Raw genomic sequence first — 26001 nt, forward strand, 5'->3', positions numbered from 1 at the left:
CGTAAAATTAAAGACTACTACGCACGTGCAACAACGAACCCACCAACACACACTCACATGCGCACACGCACGCACGCAAACACACACACACACTCACATGCATGCACACACACACACACACACACTCACGCACACACGAGATAACTTGACAGAAAGACGAAATGGACCGTGGAGTTATGAGGTGGGAAGAACGTTTGACGATGGCCACTGGATGTAATTCCATTAACGGAGAGACAATGACAGATCGATCAAAAAATAAAGAAGAAAAAAAAAACGATAAAATAAAATGATTATAAAATAATTTCTATAAAAAAAATAAATTAAAAAAACCCCCACCTGTATCGGCCTTGCATTCCTATCACAATCTGGCCACCGGCAATCCACTTGAACAGGGAAAGAGGAGGAAAAACTGAAGGTTGTAAGATGAAACGAAGAGGAGAGGAGAGAGAGAGAGAGAGAGAGAGAGAGAGAGAGAGAGAGAGAGAGAGAGAGAGACAGAGAGAGACAGAGAGAGGGGGAGAACTCGGAGCTCAAAACGTTTGTTATTCAAGGAGTAAGATTTTAGGCATGGCCCATTCTTCCAGTCTGTCCTTGCTAATCTACATCAGTTACAATAGCACAAGAGAGAGGGAGGGGAAGAGAGAAAAAAGAAAATGAGTGAGGGAGAATGTGTGTGTGTGTGTGTGTGTGTGTGTGTGTGTGTGTGTGTGTGTGTGTGTGCTTGAGATGGAGAGAGAGAAAGATATATAAAGACACAGAGAGAGAGAGATGCAGAGACAGAAACAGAAACAAAGAGAGAGGGGAGGTAAGTGTGTTGAGGAAAGGTGAGAGGCAGGAAAACAGTGCGTATTAACGAAGACCCCAGGACCTGTTCCCATCACACCGTGACACTGATACAGTGCTGCCCTGACAGCTGCACTCTCCCTCAACCGTTTTGGAGGAACTGGGGGCGGGGGGGATTAGATGGGAGGGGAGAAAGAGGGGGTAAAGAGGTAGAGAGAGACAGAAACTCACAGAGGGAGAGACAGAAAAAGACAGACGAAGAGAGAGATAGAGAGCGATACACAGAGAGACAGGCATAGAGAGAGACGGAGAGAAAGACAGGGAGACAGACAGAGAAACAAAGAGGGAGAGACAGAGACAGGAAAACAGCGAAAGAGAGACAGATACAGAGAAAAAGAGATAAAAACAGAGAAACACACACACACAGCTACAGAGAGAGAGAGCAACAGAGGGAAAGAGACAGAGAGTGGAAAGAGACAGAAAAAGAGAGAGGGGGTAGAGACACAGACAGACAGACAGACAGAGACACCCGCATAAAATCTTGATGGGACGTTGTTGTCGAAGCGCCATGATTCTGACGCTGCATCCACAATGAAAACGACACCCGATGACTCTGGTGTCTTTTGTGCCTGCTTTTACCACCCACCCACACACTAACACCCATCCTCCACACAAACACCCAGCCACCCGCCCATCCACATTTCCTTGGGGACAAATTTCGGCCTTGACATTCCAAGCATCACATTCTGCTGTCTGGTTGCCTTAGCAACCCACGGAGTTCTACTACGCTCTGTTGCACAAACTCCCTGACCCGTGTGTGTGTGTGTGTGTGTGTGTGTGTGTGAGTGAGAGAGAGAGTGGCTGGGTGGGTGGGTGCGAGCACGTGGTACGCGGTTTTTTGAGGGTTTTTTGGGGAGAGGGTGGTGGTGGGGGGGGGGGAGGTGGTTTGTATGTGTGTGTGTTTGTGTGTGTGTTTGCGTGTGTGTGTGAGCGCGCGCTTCTACGCGAGCGCACATCCGTTTTGCATGATACATTTGTCCGCGCATGATTCAGGTAGACTGGAAAGGGGTGGAGGTGACGGGTGGTGGTGGTGGGGAGATAATATTGAGTGCATTATATCAATTATGTGCGAGTGCGCAACAGTGGCAGTATGTTTGTGCATGATATTCTTTTCGATCTCCCCGTTGTTCTCAAAATCTCTGGTGATAATGACCCGCGCCCCCTCGCCGTCTCTCTACACATTCGCGCGTGTGACGGTGTATGTGTGCGTGTGCACGCGCACCGGTGACCTGCGCGCGCGCGCCCGGAGTATGTGCGGGTGCGTGCGTCCACTGTGCATAATAGCTATGACATCCTGCGAGCTTGTCACTGGGACAATGGCCACTAACAATGACAGCAGGGGAATGGCTTTGGACTGGTTGTCATGACTAGACGTGAACTCGTTGGCTGGTAAATGACGACAGACGGGGGGCCACTGGCATTTCATTCACAAACAAAAGGTTGATGATGAAGACAGTTAACCAAACAATCGCTGACCTTAGTGAGAGATCATGACACTACTCCTCCCTTCACAGAGAGACAGGGGGGGAGGAAACGAGGGGAGGGGAAGAGAGAAAGAGACGTTGGAGAGATACACAGAGAGAGACAGACACACAGAGACAGGCAGAGACAGACAGACAGACAGAGAGAGAGGGTGAGAGAGAGAGAGAGGAGAGAGAGAGGTGTTTTTTTTTCTTCTGGTTGCAATGCCGACTGTCCTAAAACCCTCATGGCCGAAAGAGTGGGGCTGTAACTTGTTCAAGACACTCTCCACTATGATCAAATTCTAGCCAAGATCGGACAGCAGATGTCTCCTCTGTTGTTCTGGTGATCATAGTCGGACACGACTGACTGTCAGTCATACATACTGCCATACATCTGGCTACTGGCGGTCTCCAGAGGGAGGTAGAAAACTCCCCGAAAAGAGAGGGGCAACGGAAGCACAAGCTGAATAGTTCAAACATCACAAGTATACAAATTCGTTCGATTCTACATACACACACATTTCTTGCAAAAATACAACCGAATGAGAATGGAATATACTCGTGCTCCAAGCACTGGTGCGTTCACTGTCATTTTTCAAAACGAGTACAAACCATTTCACGCATGCACACACGCGAGTGCCAGAACATGCAAGCACGCACACATAAACACACACACAGGTGCGCGCGCACACACACACATGCACACACACATGTGCACGTGCGCTAGTATTATTATCATCATCATTATCATTATTACTGTTATTGTTTTTATCATTGTTATCATTTTCAATACTTGATTATGGCTTGTCATGAAAATGCTGCTATGGAAGACCTTTGCTTTGGGAAGACTATTCAATGCGTGCATGTGTCGACGTGTGTGCGCTCGCGAGCGTGTGCATTTTGCTTGTTCCCGAATCATGTGCTAATTCTGATATGACTGTACGCAGTTGACACGTACTATGAATGCTGTGGACCAACATGTGACAACGGAGCGGTACTCTGGTATGACAGTACACCCCTGTATCCTTTGAAAGTTTGTTACATGTCTATCTGAAAGTGCATGTGTTCGTGACTGAAACCTAATTCTTCTTCGTTCGTGGGCTGCAACTCTTACGTTCACTCGTATGTACAGGAGTGGGCTTTGACGTGTATGGCCGTTTTTACCCCGCCATGTAGGCAGCCATACTCCGCTTTCGGGGGTGTGCATGCTGGGTATGTTCTTGTTTCCATAACCCACCGAACGCTGACATGGATTACAGGATCTTTAACGTGCGTATTTGATCTTCTGCTTGCGTGTACACACGAAGAGGGTTCAGGCACTAAGCAGGTCTGCACGTGTATGACCGTTTTTACCCCGCCATGTAGGCAGCCATACTCAGTCTTCGGGGGTAAATCGAAGTGGATGACGCGAATAAAACGTAAGATGAGCACCCAAATAGCAGCCGTCAGTCGGCTTTACCCAGTGTAAACAGCCAGCCTGTTGTTGAAAATGACCCCGCGTTTGTAAAGCACTTCGAGCTTGGTCTCCGACCGAGGGTGGGCGCTGCATAAGTATCCATATCATCATCATCATCCTTTGCACATCGACATCATCGACGCCCTATAGAGTTTACACTGCTCTGACTCACAGGGTACCCCCCCCCCCCCCCCCACACACACATCCCCGCTCCGCCCCTCGATCCCCTAGCAGACTCCAGTGTCATCCGGTAGTGATGTGACGACGACGACAGTAGTCTGCACGGCATCGTCACACTGTCTGCTTTATCACGTGCTGTTGGCAACCGCTCTGTTTCACACCACCTCCCCCGCTTGAATTATTCATCACTAATCACCACCCCCCAAGAAAACTTTACAGAAACAATTCCCAAGACGATTCTTCTTTTTTTTCTTCTTTTTTTTTCTTTCATAAAACCTCTCATCCCTAACGAAAGCAAGTAGCCCTAATTTTAAACACAAACACAACGCGCACGAGCGTGCGCATAGAGAGAGAGAGAGAGACAGACAGACAGAGAAGAGAGAGCAACTTGTTTCCCATGCTGGTTAGATCCTGTTACCACCAGAATCCGAACTTTTCTTCCCTCACACCTCCCACCCCCATTCCAAGCCCTCCCTAGATTACGTCAGCATCACCTGCACTGTCCCCAAAGCAATCAACAGCGGGGTCTCGTCAGAATGTACGTTGGCTCTAATTTGTTAATGAAGGAACGGGTCCACTCCGTGCTTGCCTGAAAACAAGTGAATGCTAGAACTTGTCGTGTAGTGTCTGTGCCACGTTACAACTCGAGTCACACAACTTGTCAGTATGTGCCACGTTACAACTTGGAGTCACACAACTTGTCAGTGTGTGCCACGTTACAACTTGGAGTCACACAACTTGTCAGTGTGTGCCACATTTCAGCTTGGAGTCAACCAACTTGTCAGTGTGTGTCATATTACAACTTAGAGTCACACAACTTGTCAGTGTGTGCCACATTACAACTTGGAGTCACACAACTTGTCAGTGTGTGCCACGTCACAACTCGAGTCACACAACTTGTCAGTGTGTGTCATATTACAGCTTGGAGTCAACCAACTTGTCAATGTGTGCCACATTACAACTTAGAGTCACACAACTTGTCAGTGTGTGTCATATTACAACTTAGAGTCACACAACTTGTCAGTGTGTGCCACATTACAACTTGGAGTCACACAACTTGTCAATGTGTGCCACATTACAACTTGGAGTCACACAACTTGTCAGTGTGTGCCACATTTCAGCTTGGAGTCATACAACTTGTCAGTGTGTCACGTTACAACTTGGAGTCACACAACTTGTCAGTGTGTGCCATAATACAACTTGAGTCACACAACTTGTCAGTGTGTGCCATAGTACAACTTGAGTCACACAACTTGTCAGTGCAGTGCAGTGCAGTGCAGTGTGTGTGTGTGTGTGTGTGTGTGTGTGTGTGTGTGCGTGCGTGCGTGCGTGCCACGTTACAAGTTCCACTTGGAGTCAATGAACGTGAGCCTGCATACTGTTAGCACAGACAGACTGACTGACAAACTGTGCTGACTGACAGTCGGTCACAGCAACTGTTTCTCTCTAAACCCCCCTTTCATGTCTAAAAAGTGGCGTGTCTTCTCCCAAACATGCACAATGTGAACGTCCTTTTTGGTTGTGTTGTGTTGTATCGTATCGAATTGTGTTTGTTTGTATTGTACTGTACTGTAATCTGGCCTAACGCTCAGTTTATATCATATACTGACAATCACATAATCTTACAGCGGGCCAACAGCAAAGTGAGAGCTGTATGATCAATGGTTTCTCCACTGCGATGGGAAGTCACAGCTCAGATTTTTGTGAAGGACTATGACTCTCAAACTAGGAGGCAAGATTATCCCCGCTCTTAGCGCTGCAGCCTAGGGGGCAGGTTGGCCTTTGGGAACCATCCCCAACGCCGACTGTCCTTAAACCCTCTTGGCCGAGAGAGTGGGGGATGTAACATGGGCAAGACACTCTCCACTATAAACAAATTCTAGCCCAGACAGTCGGGACAGCAGTTACATCCTCTGCTGTTCTGATGGTCATAGTCGGACACGACTATCAGGCATCATACAACCATTGTATTGTATTGTATTGTATTGCATTGTATTGTATTGTATTGCTTGTCATCAACATATTTTACGCATACCCAGATTCAAACACTCCACTGCTGGACGCCGTTCTTTCTCGGTCTCTGGACCTTGCATTTGGAATGAACTTCCTCTTTCGCTTCGTCAGGTCTCCGCACTCAGCTCTTTCAAGTCTGGCCTTAAAACCCACCTCTTCACAAGATAGCCTCCCTCCCATGCCTCTTCCTTGTCTTCAGTTTCAGAGTTATACATGCGTGTGAATGACTGGGGTGAAAGCGCTTAGATTTGTCTCTGCACAAGATTCAGCGCTATATAAATACTATTATCATTATTATTATTATATTTCTCTGGGTGAAATTCGGGCTGCTCTCGGGGACAACGCGTTGCCACAGTGCAGCGACACCCATACCCCCTCCGCCCGAACCATCCCTTATTTTTTCTGTCTGCATTTATACTTGATTTACTTTCAAAATGGATCTTTCTAACAGAATTTTGTTAGTGAAAACGATTTGTTTCGTGGGTTATTTTGCACTGAACGAAATGCATGCTGCATCTAGGTTTATCGGCTTAGGACAAGGACCGACACTCAAAGTCCAGTGGAAGGGAAGTAAAAAAAAAAATCTTTTTTTTTTTTAAATCATGGTCCATATATGGGACTTGTCGAACTCATGGGCAATCACCTCCAATTCGGGGTAATTTCACGAGCGATAATAGTTGAGCTACACGCTACACAATGCAATAAACAAGCCATTTCATTTCACTCCTGTAATATTCCTTCGCATAATCCAGAGCCGAAGACATTTTTGTTAGATTATTTAAGACATATGTAAGACCACACCTCGAATACGGAAATGTTATTTGGTACCCTGCTATACAAAAAGCAATCTGTCCATAAAACATATAAAGAAAGACTACAATTATTTAATTTACCATCTTTGAAATTTCGTACAATTAGAGGGGATCTGATACAAACATATAGAATACTCAATAATATTGATAAATTAGAAAAAAAGACCTTTTTCACAAAACCTTTCACGGATATAACAAGGAATGCCACTGAAAAACTATTTATTAAGCATTCAAGAACTAACATTCGAAAAAATTGTTTTAGTAACAGAACTGCCCCTGATTGGAATACACTACCTCTGCATGTTAAGATGGCTCACAATGTTAACACTTTTAACAAGAGAGACAAGGCCTTCAAGACTCACTTGTGATACACTTTAAAAAATCTAATCGTTAAAATGTGCTCTGTATTTGCTATTATAAAGCTTCGGGTTAAAACAAAAAGAAAAAAAAAAGTCTTAACGGCAGATTCGAACCCCGCGTATTCGGGTGAAAAGAAACTGTCTTACCCATTACACTATCGTGGCTCCTTAACTGACGTTCAAAAATATAACATTTAAACATGTTTTTTTAAAGGGCGATAAATCGATTGCGGTATACGCAGTGAGAACGCTTTTTAAATCATATTATTCTGGTGTATCTTGGGCATTCAACTTAAAAAAATTCCTTTTAAGTCCGCGGTAAAGGAGACGTGGCTATCGCCGCAACCACACTGCAACATTCAGCCGTTTTCTCTGGATCTAGATAGATGTACAAGTTTAGTACACCCAGTTGACACGGTCGATTCAATTTCTCTTTTATGTTCATTCTAGTTTTATAGTTTTAAAGTTGATATGAAAATTGAGTATTTTGTTAAACTAATAAGATGTAGAGCCAAGTACAAGTACTTCTAAACGTCGTATGAAGTGAAAAGGACTTCATTTTGAGAAAAATCAAGATTGGGAATTTTTTAGTTTCATCAATTCAAGGGTATTAACTCTCACGGTTTATTATTTTTAACTGTGAATTCCGACTGATTCTGTGGATATTTTTATGGCAGTTTGGGGCATAATCCAGTAAGTGATGAGGCGTTCACAAATCTTTCTCTGGATAAATATTTAACGGTCTCCTTCTCCAACTTTCCATCACATGTTATCGTGTATTGTCGATTGAATATAGGATTGAACGGGCAGGTCAACAACTTGAAACAAAATGGCGTCGTTCATGACCTTCAGGGCTCAGCCAATAGATCTATTAAGTCCACTCGCCATATTTATTTTAGTATTTTCCGAAAAAGATCTCTTGGGCGAATGAACATAGTGAAAGCCCTGTACACTGACAGTAAAACATACAAGCTTTTTATGTATTGAGTTGAGTATAATTTCAAAATGTAGTGTTTAAGATGAGAAAGATCAGTTTAAAGCAAATTAAGCCCCATATAGCATTAATTACAGATTAATTTCCTTTTTTTACTATCTGCACCAAAGACATGCAAAATAAATATAACTTCCATGCTTAGCAGAAGAAGTTCCTGTTTGAACAAAAAATGATAAAAATGACTGTCCTTGTTGTGTCAGAATATCAGATCAAAGTGCCAAGTTTAGAGAGTAAAAACAAATATAAATATAACAGTAAATTCAGTTTGCATATAATTTGGCTTTCTTTTTTCTTTTCTTTTTTGTGTGTGTGTGCCCATCCCAGAGGTGCAATATTGTTTTAAACAAGATGACTGGAATGAACTGAATTTTTCCTATTTTTATGCCAAATTTGGTGTCAACTGACAAAGTATTTGCAGAGAAAATGGTAATGTTAAAGTTTACCACACACACACACCCGATCACCGGGTTAAAACATAGACTCACTTTGTTTACACAAGTGAGTCAAAAATCTCCTAGAAAGAGTAGATAGTATCAGCAAGTTGAAATTCATTGATTAATGATAAAAAAAAAAACGAGAACAACAACAAAAATTACTACTATTACTCCTGAGCAAGTGTACTGGCAACTGAAATCAATATTTTTGTTGGACTGGAACAAAAAAAAAAAAAAGCCACAAGGCTTATAAACGTCCAAAGAACTGAACTGAACTGAAGACGAAAACAAGACTTCACACCACAGAAATACGTCACGGCCGGCACGTGATGATGACGTCAATCGTAGGCGTTTACGAGGGGGGGTCAGTGACGTAATGACAACATGACGACTGCCATCCGACCAGCGCTGTTCCACAATAAAAGCGCTAAATGAGCTCTCACCAACAAACCCGCCGATAAAAAAGCTAACGAAACACGATCTCTGTGATTCCGCGATAGAGAGCAGGGAGAGGAGAGAGAAGAGAAGGGAGTTGGGGGGGGGGGGGGGGGGGGGGGCAAATGCTGACGTGTACTGCTGATCAAGCGAAACAAGTCTTCAATTGTGGATCGAGGCCAACCTTTTCGAACGCGGATTCTTTCCGCTGCAGCTATGCCCACGCTTTCGTGTTTCCGTTCAATAACTGCACGCTTCTTATTCCTTTCTGATGAAGGCAATTAAGAGTTCTTCAGCGTCAGCAATTTGACAGAGGCTTGAGACGGACACATTCTTAAATGAAGTGAGGTTTGAACGAAGCCACATTTAGTGACAGGCAGAGCTGGATTTGAAATAGCACGCTAAAAAGAAAAGAAAAGATCCGAACTGTGGACGGTGCTCTCATACAAATAAACAAACACAAAGCTGCTTTTGTAACTGAATTTGTAAACTTGTAATCTGATATCAGCTGGGCGGAAGTGCCCTTTTACCCAAATCTCACATAATAATACAACATCTCTCTTCTCATCAATGAAATAAAATACTGTTAACATCAGCGTCATTTTCCTTTGAACACGTGCTGTCAGTATCCTGAAAAGAAACGAAATATAACACTTGCAGTCAGTCTCTTAATTTTCTTCCTGAAAAGAAACGAAAATACAACACTTGTCAGTCTATTCATTTTCCTCCTGAAAAGAAACAAAATACAAAACTGAACTGAAACTGAAAAAAATGCGACTTTGTGAGTGTCTTTGTCTCGTCAATCAAAAGTGCATGTGATTGTGACGATGCATGAGCATTTAAGTGTCAATGTATTTGGGGTTTGGCTTCACAACTCTCCCGTTGCGGGTCACCACTGGGTCAGGCTTGGCTGGCATCGCTGCTGGCGTCGCCACAGGGGCTGCTCCGGCTGGCATCCGTCAAGCAGGGTTGGTGGTGACTGCGGGTTGGCGTGAAGGTGGGATCACCTAGTCTGATGTGGTGGCACTGGGATACAGCTGCAGGTGTCGGGGATTGCTGCGTTGGACCAGTGTGTGCTGATCACGAACACCCTTCAGTGTGGAAGGGGTGTGGTGGGGACGGGTACAGTCACGTGAGAATTGTAGGTTTGCAGACTGTCTGAGCTGAACCTTTGGTGTTGCTGGACTGCCACGAACCTGCGGGGTTATGGAATTATTGAAAGGGTTGCTGTCAAGCTGTGGACTGGGTGAACGGGATTCTCTCACTGGGAGAAGGTGCTGTCTGTTACGCACGTAGTCGGTTCCATCTGAGGTGACTGTATGACCTTGGAGAGTGATAAGCTGACTTCACTACTGCAAGTCGCTGGAATCCCTTGTTAGTCTGCATGCGCACCACCTCGCGTGGTTGCAAAGGTCTCAAGTCTCTAGCAGATTTGTCATGGTGCCTTTTCTGCTGTTGACAAGCCTTTCTCAGCTGACTGGAAATCTCTGAGGTGTTCAGGGGCTTGGATTTCAGTAGCTTTGTTGCAGTAGGGAGTGTAGTACGGGTGCTTCTGGAAAGCAGATGCTTGGCTGGTGAACCCATTCCATCCGTTGGTGTGTTGCGCAAGTTCAAAATGCCTAAGAAAACGTCTGATCCATCCTTCTTGCTCTTCTCCAGCAACTGCTTGGCTTGTTTGACAGCGTTTTCAGCAAGGCCATTGGACTTTGGGTAGTAGGGACTGCTTGTGGTGTGTCCAAAGTTCCATTCTCTGGCAGATGCTTGAAATTCTTGGCTTGTGAATTGTGGGCCATTGTCAGTCATGAGCTTCTCTGGAACACCATGAGTAGCATATACCCATTTCATCTTTGTGATCACACTGCGAGAGGAGGTTTCAGGAAGCATGTCCATCTCAAACCACCCAGAGTACATGTCTACAACTACCAAGTACTGGTGGTTGTTCCAGTCAAAGATATCTGCTGCAACAGTTGCCCATGGGAGGTCAGGGACAGGGTGATTGATGCAGGGCTGCTTTTGGAGATGGGCCTTGCAAGTGTTGCATGCTGAACACTGAGAGACCACATCTTCGATGTCCTGGCACATCTTGGGCAAGCTGCCTGGTCTTGTCTGGTCGTCTTCTTGATGATTTGCAAACCTTCGCAAAGTGGTGCATCTTCATGCATGAAAAACATTTCTTTCCATAGGCTGGGCAAGCCTCCTTCTTTGGACTATGTTGGCGTCCACAATAGCCACATGCCTTTCCGCCCAGTCGTTGAAATGATGATTTTGCCTTTTGAGAGAGAGCGCTGACTTCACGTTCTTCTGACACCTGCTCAGTGTGTTTCTCTGCAGTTTCATGTATCTGGCATAACTGGACTGCCTTGTGGAGAGTCAGATCTCTCTCTTTCAGCAAGTGTTTGTGCAAAGTATCTGACGTCACCCCACAAACAATTCTATCACGTATCTCAGAGTCTTTGAGTATGCCAAATTCACAGGTGTCTGCCAGAATCTTCAGTGCTGTTATGAAACTCTGTATTGGTTCACTGGCCTGTTGATATCTGGTGTTGAACATGTGTCTCTCAATGATGACATTGGTCAGCGGGTTGCAGAGCCCACGAAACTTTGCTTTCAACACAGCCATCCTCTCACATGTTTCAGCAGCTTGTGTGACGTCACCGTTGTCATTCCTCACTTCTGCAGCATAATTGAAAGTCTTTTCCTTCTCATTGGCATCCTTTCCAGCCAGATTCAGCAAAATTTACGCCTTCGTACGCTCATTCTTGTCGCTGCAGGCAGCTTCTACAAAAATGTCAAATTCTGCTTCAAATGTTCTCCAGCTGTCGGCGACGTTGCCCTCAAAAGACAGGGGTTGTGGCTTTCTAAGACCTTCCATTGTGAACCTGCTGACGTGTAAGTACCACTAAACCACGTATTGTGAAAACCAAGAAAACATCAGTGTCTCTGTACCGCTACTGCGTTGTCTGTGTCGGAGGATGTCACTACCACTAAAAACAAAATTGAGCAACCGTCGCGCCGATTGATTTCTGCAAAATGTAAGATTTTACCTGCTGCCTGAGACATGGGCCTTTCAGAAAATACAATTCAGTGGTTCTTTTAGCTTCTGACACCATGGTATGGTGCTTTCATACAAATATACAAACACAAAACTGCTTTCGTAACGGAACTTGTAATCTCTTGTTGAGTCTGATATCAGCTGGGCGGAAGTGCCCTTTTACTAAAATCTCTCATAATAATCTGCACCAACATTGAAATATAACTTGATCGTGAGTTACGACTTCGACAAACGCACTGATGCACAAATCATCAACCAAGAATAATCAATACATAAATAAAACAGGGAAATATATAAGAGAGAATGCGAGGATAGCAACAGAAACAGAGGAATGGGTAGAAAGACAGGGGTGTGGGGATGTGTGTGTGTGTGTGTGTGTTTAGGGGGTGGGGGGTGGCTTCCATAATAGCCTTTCAGTAAAAAGCTTTAACGAATGCACACTTCAGTCAGCCATCACTCTGAACACAGCGATAACCAGCTCTCTTGCTCACCACCATTAACGTCCGTGATGACGACAATCATATCAGTCGTTAACTCGAGGCCCAGGTCAGTGACACAATGGGGAATGACGCGAAGTTTCTACGTCAGCGCTGTAGTGTGCGTGAGTGTGTGTGTTTGGAGGAAACGGGGCGGCCTCGCTAACAATACACAATCAAAACGGCGGTCTAACTCGATGGGCATAAAACTGTGTTCATCTTTCAGCACAGAAATCTCAGAAAACTTGCACTTCGTTTGTTTTTTGTTTGTTTGTTTTGTTTTTGCTTTGTACCCCTTTGTGTCCTGAACAGGAAGTTCTGCCTGTCTTGTATAGCGCAACAGCAAGTCTTTGTTTACACTCAAGAGGTAGAGCACATCATATAGAGTAGTTATCATTGTCATTATTATTGTCGTTACGTCTTGCACTGCATGCCTTGCAACTACATATCAAATGTTCGAATGAAGAATGTTATTGCTTACCGCGCCGTATGCAAAGGTCATAATCGGCAAAACACGAAGATGAGACATTGTTGGGACAAAGATGAACACGCTGCGACTATAAAGAATGCTTAACTCTGGAAGACACGACATTAAAGACATATTACATCGAAGCCCGTTATGTTCCTAGCTCTTGAAAATCATGTCTAAAAAAAACAACCTCTTTTTGATTAGCTTTTGAAAATGCCGACGTTGACGTGGAGCTACAGTATGCACTCTGATTACGCAATTTAAAAAAAAGGGAACATTGAACGATTTCTCTTCCTGACCACTATGGCTCTCTCTCTCTCTTTCTTCTTCTTTTCATAATCGCTCTTTGATTTACGAAGAACCTCTCACAAAATCTATAGGCAACGCGCATGACCCCATAGCCTTTAATCCAAGACGAATGCAGAAAAATGAATTCAAGTAATAATTCTAATGCATGATTATTTTCACAGGCTCTGCATCACCAAGGTTAGTTTTAAGGACGCAAGGTTTCTGGTGCGCAAATGAAAACTCAGCTGTTCCAAACATTTCAGCTGAAACTAATCTCTAAATTATGTGAAGTTAAAGCACCACTGTCATTCATCATGTCAGTGATCGGGGGAAAAACCCCGGATTTTATCGACTAAAATGGGCATATCCACCAACCAGCGCGCGCGCACACACACACACACACACACCACACCACGCGCGCGCACATACAAGGCTCTCTGGCGCCGTAAAACTTCACGTAAAATGCACGTGGGTACCGCGCGTCTCACTTGATTTGGTGTTGCCCTGTCAATCTTGTCCCCCCCGGTACAATTTTTTTTCTTCACCACTTTCGGTTTGCTGTTTGACTTTCTCACACGTGTAATTGGTTTCACTGGATCTTTATTGCAAGCACACACAGTTTCTGCTCTACCATAAAAAAATAAAATAAAAAGAACAAAAAGAACAAAACAACCCCCCCCCCAAAAAAAAAAAAAAAAAAAAAAAAACACAAAAACCCCAACATGTTTGCGACATGGCTTTTAAATACAGGCTAGCACGTTCTCTGTGAGAGACAGAGACAGAGGGGGACAGAGAAAGAGAGAGAGAGAGAGAGAGAGAGAGAGAGAGAGAGAGAGAGCTCAGAATTCAAAACGTTTTTTTTTTTTTATTCAAGAATTAAGATTTTGAGGCATAGCCTATTCTTACAACCTGTCCTTGCTAGTTACATCGGTTACAATAGCACACATATATTCAATGGAGAGACAGACAGACAGAGTCCGAGACATAAAACGGAGTGGCGAAATAATGTAGAAAAAAAAAAAAATCCATGGCCCCCGTATATCCTTCCCTTCATCCCCATCACCACTTCCTCCCCCTGACCCCATCCCGCGATAAAATCTTTCACCAAATCTCGCCGCGTGTTGTGCAATCACGAATCTTTCTGCTCTGATTGTCAGAGGAGACAAGAGGAGAGGGGGGGAATAACAGCAGTCTGTGCGCACGCTGTTGCGCCCCCCCCCCTCCCCCCGTGTTCCACTCTCGTAACTTCTCCCACAGCCTTCATTCAGAACAGCGATGTTGAGCAATGTTGACCAACCACTCTTGACAATGAACGTTAACTACCGCCCCCAAGCCACCTCCGCAACCCCCTAAAAAAAAAAACGAAATAAGAAAGAAAGAAAGAAATCCCTCCCTCTACTCCCGCTCGCACCTCTCCTCGCTCCCAGCTTCCTGAAAATCAATGCGGCACATTTCATGACGTCAGCTAGAGCGTTGGCAAGTTTCCCTTGGAAGGAAAGGCTGCCAATATTTTATTCATTCTTTTCTTTTTAGATATAAAGCCGAGATTTTTTTCCCCTCGATCGTTTCGTCTGTGGTTTCCATGCGTCAAGGTTTTATTTTAGAGCTGATCTCTTGTTCTGATTGTTCTGTCTGCCGTGACTAAAGCAGAGAGATCATTGTTCAACACAAAGTCCGGATAACGAAATTACTATATTTCTAATTTGAAAAAAAAATTTTTTTTAAAAAAAGCATTTTCAGTGGTTTTGAATTTAATAACTCTCTCTCTCTCTCTCAATATATCATCCCAATTATGATGCAATAAGAAGTGAATTTATTCCGCCAAAGTATTCTCGAAATCCATGTATGTTTCAATTCTGGTTACTTATTTCTAGTACTAATGGATCTGTTTTATTTAAGCTGTCTAGATTTGTTCACAAAGCAATGAATGTGCGGATGCAAGCTACAAAAATGTAAACATTCCCCTGTACACAGAACATGTCATCACTCACGTTATGGGCCAGAGGTCTGACATTAAAGTATTTTTGACTTTTGACACTCTCTCTCTTGCACGCCCACATGCTCGCACGTACGTACACACAAGACACACCACACTCTATGTGGTTTTTCCATCTCCCTTCTGTCATCCTCTCTTTCTGAATCAAACGTGTGATGATCGATGGGGCCCACAAAAATCAACCTATCCTTGTTGTGAATAGAATGCCATCAAACATCTCCGTTTTTCGTCCCACTCCTAGATATCATATGACCATGCATTAAGAGAGAGAGAGACAGAGAGAGAGAGAGACAGAGCCACACAGAGAGAATTGGAATTGGAATTTATTAAAGCCAAAGTCCGATATGAAGGGGTATGAACATACCATCATTTCGTTTTGTTAGCAAAGAAGAAAATAGTGTATAAAAGCCAGGATATAAACATGAAAAGATAAGTACCGAACTAGAGAGAGATAGAGAGAAGAAAGAAAGGGGGGGGGGGGAGAGAGAGAGACCGACAGATAACACACGAGAAGGAAGAGACAGGTGATTAAATGGTTTATTCCATGAGACTTCCCCCCTCATGAAGGGTGCTCACGGAATACAACGGACCAATCACTACCGGCATGTGAACAGTAATTAAAATGAACCCGGTAAATCATTAGGTAAAACAGATCAAAAAAACAAAAAAACAAAACAAAAAAAAAACCCTGAAAAACTGAAAACGAAATCCTTATAAGACTTTCACGTCTAGCAAACGTAGAAAACAAAATCCTGAAAAAAGACCAGACCACATCGTGCGATACACCACACCACCCGTACCCAACAACACCCCCCAACACCACCAAACCCTCACCTGTTGTGCCTGGCCTCGGGCAGGCTGAAATCGATGGCGGAGACCTTGACCCTGGGGCAGAGGAAGATGTTGGCGGTGTTGAGCTTGCGCAGGACGATGCCCTTGGCGTGCAGGTAGCCCATGCCCTGGGCCACCCCCTGCAGGATCGACACGCGCCGGTGCAGGGTCACCTTCTCGCGCTTCACGTGGATGTGCTCGTACAGGGACTTGCCCGTCACGTAGCTGTGTGAAATCACGAGGGTATCACGAGGGTTACATGTGAATGTGAATCATCTTGAATCATCTTGGTGACGAGTTCCATTATATATTTCGATGTTGTTTTGTCAAGCCATCATCGGAAACATTTGTTAAAGCCATATTATAATAGAAACTTGAACGCTTTAAAGTTACATGTAAATGTGATTTGAATGATCTTGGCGGTGAGTTCCATTGTATATTTCCATGTTCTTTTGTCAAGTCATCATAGGAAACATTTGTTAAAGCCATATTATAGCAGAAACTCGAACGCTTTAAAGTTACATGTAAATGTGATTTGAATGATCTTGGCGGTGAGTTCTATTGTATATTTCAATGTTCTTTTTTCCAGCCATCATAGAACAACATTTGTTAAAGCCATATTATAAAGAAACTAGAACGATTTAAAGTTACATGTAAATGTGATTTGAATGATCTTCGTTGTAAGTTCCATTCTAAATTTCGATGTTCTTTTTTCAGCCATCATAAAAAAACCCAATAACTTTTGTGTGAGCCATATCATAGCAGGAACTCGAACGCTTTGAAGTTCTCGCAGTTGTTCAATGCACAAAAAAGTCGTCTTTATTGAAACTGTCTAAATTTATAAAGATTATCATGCAACATTTTTCAAATATCACTGTTTTACTTGACTACACTCTGGCTGATTTCTCTACACTCTGGGTTAGTTATTGTTCGTGCAGATTATGTTATTCGAAATCAGATGCTTTGTGTTCAGATAAAAATACTCTAGACAATGCATCATTCCATTCACTTAATCACAAGTCCGTCATGTAATGTGTAACATCACCACATACATTGTCGGCATGTATCGTTTGCCTTTTGCCTATTTTGTTTTTCCCATGTGCCCCCATGTGAACTTTTTTGAATAAAAACCTTGACTCTTGTAGGTCTCTCAGAACTCATCTCTTCCTTACTGGATACAGTCTTTGTCACTAATGGGTTAACTTCTACTGTGTGTGTGTGTGTGTGTGTGTGTGTGTGTGCATATGCTTGTGGATGGTATGCTATATTTGAATGCACGTATACTTATGTATGGATGTATAACTTTTATTGTAAACTCCACGATCTCCTTGTGTGGGAGGTGTGAGCGTCAGTCTGCAGTGTTATCATCGTCATCATCATCATCGTCATCATCATCATTGAAGGATCGTATAAGATCAAAATTATAAACCACATGAACGAGAGATGGCGAGAGAGAGAGAAAGACAGACAGACAGAGAAACAGCAATAGAAACAGAAACAAAAAAAGAAATGCCCCCACCCCACCACCACCAAATCACACATACAACAACGCAGTTAGTTGAGATGGAAAAAGTATCACCCGAACTCTGTTAAGTCTTCAAAAAGGAAAGAAATGTTCTTTGTCGCTCTGAGTTCAGTTCTCAACACCGCAAAGAGTTGAGAAATACAGCTGATAAAAGTCTTTCTGGGGGAAAAGAATGTAACCCAAACTCAATCATGTTTAAGAAAGAAAAAAAAAAATGTTGTTGTATGCACATTTTCCCTCCTTCGTGTTTTCCCAGAGGTCAAGGACAGCAGCTGACTGGAAACCTGCCCAGTTTTCTGCTGTGTTCATCACGAGTCCCAATCATCTCCAAGCGTCCACTGCTCAAACTATCCCCGAGTCTGGTGCCGCCACCCCTCCCCAAACCCATCAAGAGCAACTGTGGTGATTGTTACGGCTCTCTATATCAACAGGCGTTGCGAACAGCAAATGATTCTGTCCTGTGTAAATGCGCTTCCTCAGTTCTGGGAAGGAGTCGGACATGCGCCTATAAAACCCACCTCCTCCGCTGGGATTCGAACTCGCGTCCTCCCAGCCGTCAGTCCGCGACGCTATCCACTTCGTCACGGTGGCTGACGGTGTGCATATTTTGAGACAGGCGATTCGGTCAAGCGTCGTTCGTTCTGTAAGTTCGCTGTTAGTTTTTCTTTCAGATGTACGTGGCTGCAGACTTTCCTGAGCAAATAGCCGAGGCTCTGTCGAGTTGTTTACTTCTCTTTGACGGTTATTTGCTCAAGACGGTCCTTTGGTGCCGTGTTAGTGTTCTGTGCGTTCTGTTTGATTTATGGCTTATCTCGGAGAGTAAAAAAACAAACAAACAAAAAACAAAACAAAAAAAACCATAGTTATTTATTCCTACTGGAATGGTCCACTCCGAACTTCACCACGACATTGATTATTTCACAACCTCAAGGACACACATTGTGTGTGTGTGTGTGTGTGTGTGTGTGTGTGTGTGTGTGTGTGTGTGTGTGTGCGTGTGTGCGTACGTGCGTATGCGCGCGTGCGTGCGTGCGTGTGTGTGTAAGTTTTAATGAGTGAGTGAAATAGAGAAGAGAGAGAAAGAAGAGAGTGAGAGAAAGACAGAAAAAAAGAAGAGACAACAGAAAGAAAAAGCGCGCACCAGAGACAGAGGGGGGAGGGAGGGAGAGAGACCGAGTGAGAGACCGAGAGGGAGGGAGGGAGGGAGGCAGAGAGAGAGAGAGTCTAGCACCCCTCGTTACCCCCTCCCCCTTCCCCCAACCTCTATCTCTCTCTTTTCTTCCTCAATCTTCCCTGTCTCTCCACACCAGTATCTTACAACCGGCTTTTATCACTACTTTGCCTGACATCTTTCTTTGCACTTATCCCTTGCATCGCGGCGTCTTCTGCCAGTATAAACATCTTGGTGGTCAGACATACAGACTGACAAGACAAGACACGCACGCACACACACGCACGCACACACAGACACGCGAACACACACACACACACACTCACTCTCCCTGTCTCTCTCTCTCTCTCACACACACACACAGAGGCCCACCACTAGGAGACAGAAGAGAGAAAGACTTCCGATGTGATCAGTCTGCACTCTGTCGGTGCGTGCTCAAAGGTCAACACTGCCTTAATCCCTGTAATCTCCCCTAATCCACCTCTCTCCTCCCCCCCTAATAATCCACCATCTCTCCCCCGACCGACTGGACATCACAAGAAGCCAGGAGATGCCTGGACCGAGGGAAAGAGGGCGGGAGAGAGAGTGGGGGATGGACGGAGAGAGGTGAATGAAGGGGAGAGAGGGGTATAGGGAGGGAGAGAGAGGGAAGAGAGGAAGGGAGGAAGAGTGAGAACGGGGAGAGCGAGAGGGAAGGGGAGAGGGATAGACAGCGGGTGAGAGAAAGGAGAGAGAGGGGGTAGAGGAAGATAAAGGGATGGAGAAAGGGAGGGAAAGAAAGAGGGTGGATGGAGAAAGAGAAAAACAAGAGAAAGAGAGAGAGGGGGGGTGAAGGAGAGAGTGGGAGCGAAAGGGAGGGAGAAGAAAGAGAGGGGGAGAAGAAAGGTAGAGAGGAAGGAAGAGAGAGGGGGAGAAAGGGAGAGAGAAGAGGGATAAAGAGCGAGAGGGAGAGGGAGGGAGAAAGACAGCGGGGAGGGAGAGGAAGATAGAGGGGGCAAGGGAGGAAGGGAGAGCGAGAGAGGGAAAACGATGGAGAGGCAAAGAGAGAGAGAAAGAGAGAGAATTCGCATCTGAGGAGATGAAATGTTTCCTACATTAGCGGGGTTCCTTGCTCCAACATGACCCCCTGTAAGCCCACGATTTCTCACTTTGGGAGAAATCGTGGGATTGCGAGAAATCGGGGTCGTTCTCCTCCAATGTTTTCTCTCAATTGCAAGAAATCGTGGTGGACGCCCCAACGAATTCTCACAATGTGTTAGAAATCGTGGGAAGTGCCCTTTATTTTTATCAAAAATATTTCTTTTATCGTCTTTTTTTTCTTGTCTTTTCCCAGTGCAGATATGAGAGAAAATTAAGAGAGAGAAAATGAAAAGAGAAAAAAATATGGGGGGGAGGGGGGGGGGCGCGCGACAACGACGATCATGATAATGGCCTTAGCAAAGACATCAACATTAATGACACTGAAGCACAACTAATTATTACATTTGACGTAAGATGTATCACTGCAATGCATCGACCTCAAATTCAACATCGGAATCAATAGCAAACAACGAAATTCAGGCAATGTGTATAACTCAGACAGAAATATGATATATAATATAATATAATATAATATAATATAATATAATATAACACGATCTCAAATTCAACATCGGAATCAACAGCAAACAACGAAATTAAGGCAATGTATATAACTCAAACAGAAACATAACATTACATAATATGACTTGAACCAAATCTTTCCTGGATGTTGGGAATAACATCAAAATGATTCAACTTTACACATAAATGTGACAGCAAAAAAGGTGTTTCACAATGCTTTACCCTCACGTAGGGCACGTGAAAACTGGACCAAACAGTTTTGATGTTTGTTGTGATGCAACCTTTTCTGTCACATCTGTTTAGAATGATCTTCATTTCATGCTCTCTCATTTGTTCATCTGTTTGTGTAAGCATCCTTTCGCATGCAAGATTACACTACAGATAGACAGATACTCGGTTTCATGGAAGACACGTAGAACTTGAAAATATTTTAAAACAGAGTGAAAGAAGACCCTCTCCATTTTACATTTTGTACTCTATCTTTTCCACATTCGGTTCTCTCTCTCTCTTTTCCTTCCTCAGTCCCCTGCCCATCACCCCCCTCCCCCCACCCCTCTCTCCACCTCAACCGCTCCCTTTTCATTTGAATATACAGAAATGATGATTTCTAATTAATGATAACAATCATCATCACTATAATAGAAATGATAATAATACAAATAATCATAATGATAATAGCAATAACAATATAAATTATTTTCAGTCTAATATCATTATCTTTGATGAACAGACTATAAATAAAGGAACGAGTGAAAGAAAACCAAATCAACCAGCCAAGTAAACATACAAAAGGAAACACGCACGCACGCACACACACACAGGCACGCACGCACACACACACACTCACTGACATACACATACATTCACACTTTTTTAAACAAGTACTGTTCCATCACCTTCACAGTCTACTGTTGCGGTCTTCGCTAACGCCACTGTTATTATCATGATCGTCGCTATCGTTTCCCCCATTTCTCGTTTGTTTATTTATTTTTTATCTCTCTCGTTTGTCTCTTAGATTTGCATTGGGAAAAGACCAGAAACCAACCCCGATCGCAAAGGACATATCTTTGATGACAATAAAGGGGACTCCTACACCTCCTCCCCCCCCACCCCCACCCGATTTCTCGCAATTGAGAGAAAACGTGGGACGGGAACGACCACGATTTCTCGCAATCCCACGATTTCTCCCAAAGTGAGAGAAATCGTGGGCTTACACCCCCCACCCACCCCCACCCCCAGTTCACCGCAATCAGTCGTGGATCATTCCACCGACAGGTCACGTGGTGGGACGCACAGTCTGACATGTGAGAGAGAGAGAGAGAGAGAGAGAGAGTAGAAAACAGAAACATAAATCACTGTCGGAAGGCTGACCACCCACTATGCACCTTGCTTCCGAACACCCACCTGTCTCTCTCTCTCTCTCTTGGCTCCTGGGGACAGCGATCAATAACAAGGAACAGGTGCTTTGTTGCTTCGTCGTTAAAAAAAAACAAAAAAAAAAACAGGGTTTTTTTGTTTGTTTGTTTTTTTGTTTACTTCTTTGTAAATAAAAACACGCGATTAACAAAAACCTGTTTCTGACACTCCTGAGCATTAATAGTTTTGGAGACCTTGAAAAGTAAAGGTGTTAAACGGACGTGCTACAGAAGACATACGTCTACAAACTTCTTTGTAAATAAACAGGGTGATTAAGAAGAACTGTTTTCCACTCAGAATCATTTCTGTCCTTTTGTTTTCTGCGGGGTGAAAACAATCTCCACCACAAGAAAGGAATCGGTGCTTTTTTGTGTACTGTTTTGCTTTTGCTATCGTGTCAGTATCAGTATCAGTAGCTCAAGGAGGCGTCACTGCGTTCGGTCAGATCCATATACGCTATACCACATCTGCCAAGCAGATGACTGACCAGCAGCGTAACCCAACGCGCTTAGTCAGGCCTTGTGGGAAAAAAATCAATTAAAAAAAGATAAAATAATAATAAAATAAATAAAAATGAATAAATAAAAAAGTAAAAAATAACACAAAAATAATAATTAAAAAAATAATAAAATAATAATAACAAAAAACGAAAGGCAAAATCAGGAAATAACTACCGTTTAAGTTTCTGTTGTTACTGTTCTTCTTGTTGTTTTGGGGTGGTTGTTTTTTGGATTTTTTAAAAATTTTTTAAGAAATTCGTTTTGATAATACTCACCACACCATGCTTGATGACTGACGAGTTTGGAAGCCTGGAGGAAAGATCTGCTGATGAGTGTCATGTGGGGGAACATGGAGGAGGAATGGAGGGGACAGAATGGCAAAGACGTTGTTCTGCCTATACAGTGTTCGTGAGGGTACGGGTTCGAATACCGGTCTCACCGTTACTAGCACGTTTGACTGGAAAATCAAACTGAGCATCAAGTCATTTGGATGAGATGAAAAATCGAGGTCATGTGTAGCAGCACGCACTCGGCGCACTGAAAAAGACCCCATGACAACAAGTGTTGTCCTCTGGCATAACTGTGTAGAAGAAATCAAAGTAGACAAATATATACGCATGCCATGCACTCAAGGTCTGACTCGCGCGTTGGGTTGTGGCTAAACATCTGCCGAGCAGATGTGGTGCAGCGTGCATGGATTTGTCCGAACGCGGTGTCGCCCCCTGAAGAAGCTGGAACTGAACCGTAACAGGGAGGAACCTGAAGTATTTGACAACAGGAAACAGAACATGTTGAGTGGACAACAGAACCTAAAGATCGCGAATGTGGGAAAGAAAATACCCGCAGACGATCGGGGGGGGGGGGGGGGGGGGGGGGATACAGAAGAAAAAAAATCTGAAAAAAGGGAGAGACAAAAAGTTGACGCCACCACTATTTCCTCACACTATCACTGACACATTCTCTTTCAGTAACCCACCAAAGACCGTCCCCTTGAAAAGCCAGAACAGCCAGGACATCACCTGTCTTCAGCCAAGACATCACCCACACCACGCCTATCCACTCAACTGGTGTTGACAGCCAGGTTCGGGGTACCAACACCCATCCCACACCTGTCCACACACCTAGTAATGACAGCCAGGTGAGGGGTACCAACACCCATCCCACACCTGTCCACACACCTAGTAAAGACAGCCAGGTGAGGGGTACCAACACCCATCCCACACCTGTCCACACACCTAGTAATGACAGCCAGGTTCGGGGTACCAACACCCATCCCACACCTGTCCACACACCTAGTAATGACAGCCAGGTTCGGGGTACCAACACCCATCCCACACCTGTCCACACACCTAGTAATGACAGCCAGGTTCGGGGTACCAACACCCATTCCACACACCTAGTAAAGACAGCCAGGTGAGGGGTACCAACACCCATTCCACACCTGTCCACACACCTAGTAAAGACAGCCAGGTGAAGGGGTACCAACAAAACACCCTACCCACCCCACACCTGTACCTGTCCACTCACCTGGTGATGACTGCCAGGTACGGGGTGACGGTGCAGGAACCCAGGAAGTGGTTACGTACCCCACCCACCCCACACCTATCACTCACCTGGTGATGACGGCCAGGTGCAGGGTGACGGTACAGGAACTCATGAAGAGGTTACATACCCCACCCACCCCACACCTATCACTCACTTGGTGATGACGGCCAGGTGCAGGGAGACGGTGCAGGCCCCCATGAAGAGGTTACGTACCCCACCCACCCCACAACTATCACTCACCTGGTGATGACGGCCAGGTGCGGGGAGACGGTGCAGGCCCCCATGAAGAGGTTACACACCCCACAAGTATCACTCACCTGGTGATGACGGCCAGGTGCGGGGTGACGGTGCAGGCCCCCATGAAGAGGTTGATGTTCTCGTGCCGGATGCGGCACAGCTTGGCCACGTCCCGCCAGAAGCCTTCCCGGTCAGGCCGCTCTGCCAGGTCCCCGAACAGGTGCACGAACACGTCGCCGTGCCACCTCGCTCTGGATCACATACAGAGCGCATACACATGCACGCAAGCACGCACGTGCGCAAACACACACACAGACACACGTCTCTCTCTCTCTCTATGTGTATATATATATATATATATATATATATATATATATCTGTGTGTGTGTGTGTATAGACACACACACACACTGCACTATACTGTACTGTACTCCATTGTTCTGAGATGGTGGTCGTGGTGTCTGATGCACACAGCTTCCTAAGTTAGTTAAATACATTCGTTACTTATACATACGTTGGCAAGTGTATGCCATACACACAAGCATACAGCCAGGGATGGAGAGAGAGAGAGACAGACAGAGAGAGACAGAGAAAGAGACAGAAAAAACAACAACATAGAAATGGCGCTGAAATACAGAAAACAAATGAATTCAGGATCAATATTCTTTGACAAGCACACTCTTGGTCTGAAAATATAGAATTAATAAAATAAAACCTGCTTCGAACATTTTCAAATAAGATCACTGAACCTTGACAAAATGCGAAAACACTGACACGTCTCATCACTGAAAATTAAAAAGTGTCAGTATTATCACACAAGCGGGAGACTGACCTAAAGCGAACAGCGTGGACATTTAAGTTTTAAGGTTTGAAGGTCCCATGGACATTTACGGCCACACAGGAGCATCGAGTTCAAATCCACTGTGTCTACCGCCTCCGCATATAAAGGCGGATCTCACTCCTCTTCTGCGTTGGACATTGAACATGCAAACACGGAGGTTACACTGTACACGTTTTTTGCACTTCAGTATCTTCTGTAGTCAAAGGACCAGCAAGAGAGAGCGTTACATGTATTCTGTTGTGTTGATGTACGCCATGCAACTGTTCATGCAGAAACAAGGGTGCCAATTGAAAAAAAGTGATTATGTATGCAAATGAAATGTGGTTTGTTTTTTTAAGAAAAAAAAAGGCTGGATCTGCATACATATTTGATATAAATCCATTCTTCTTTTATTCAAGCTCATGTGATGTAGCGTATATGGATCATTCTGCACCCTTCGACGCCTCCTTGACACTGACTGTTTATTTCCAAGGTAGATTTGACTAATACTGGCTGACACAGCGTACAGTTTCGCTAAAAAGTATTCCTTGGCCCATTTATCTGTTTATAATTATATACCTCTATTTAATTCTACGTTTCTTTCTTTCGTATAGAGGAGAGGCAGTGCTCTATTTCTGCTTCTTTTTTTTTTTTTTTTTTTTGCCCTCGTTAACCTCTCGTTTTTTCCCCCCTTTCTGTCTTTACTTCTTTTTTTTTCTTCTTTTTTTATCCTTCCTCTTTTCTCTTTTTTAATCGTTTATTTTCATCCACCTATCCATCTGTCCTACGTTTTTTTGTTTTCTTCTTTTGTCATCCTTTTCATGTTGTTTCGTGAGGAATTTTTCATTTTGCCTGCCCCCCCCCCCCCCCCCCCCCATATCCCCACCCCCCATCTCCCTCTCATCCGGTCCTTGGCCGCAAGTTTTTACTGTCCTCTATTTTCTTCATCGTGTTTTCCGTAACTCTCTTCATATCTTTTCATCATCTTCCTTTTTATTTTATTTCATTTTATTTTTGTTATTGCTACTTCTGTGTGTTTTCTTTCAGCTTCACCTTTTCCATCCTTTTACTCTTTCCTCCTTCA

The 26001-nt window shown here is 44.2% G+C and overlaps 1 protein-coding gene across 1 annotated transcript in view; it reads right to left on the minus strand.

Annotated features, from left to right (window-relative positions):
* The window catches only part of LOC143297518 (uncharacterized), a 75167-nt gene that overhangs the window by 32922 nt on the left and 16244 nt on the right, over positions 1-26001 (minus strand). Inside the window, exons 6-7 of the mRNA XM_076609918.1 lie at positions 24178-24348; positions 16105-16326 (exon numbers count right to left, since the gene is read on the minus strand). Of these exons, the coding sequence (XP_076466033.1) occupies positions 16105-16326; positions 24178-24348 (393 nt within the window). The remainder of the gene's footprint in view (positions 1-16104; positions 16327-24177; positions 24349-26001) is intronic.

The sequence above is a fragment of the Babylonia areolata genome, chromosome 22, assembly GCF_041734735.1.
Source record: "Babylonia areolata isolate BAREFJ2019XMU chromosome 22, ASM4173473v1, whole genome shotgun sequence".
In the NCBI taxonomy this organism is placed as follows: domain Eukaryota; kingdom Metazoa; phylum Mollusca; class Gastropoda; order Neogastropoda; family Buccinidae; genus Babylonia; species Babylonia areolata.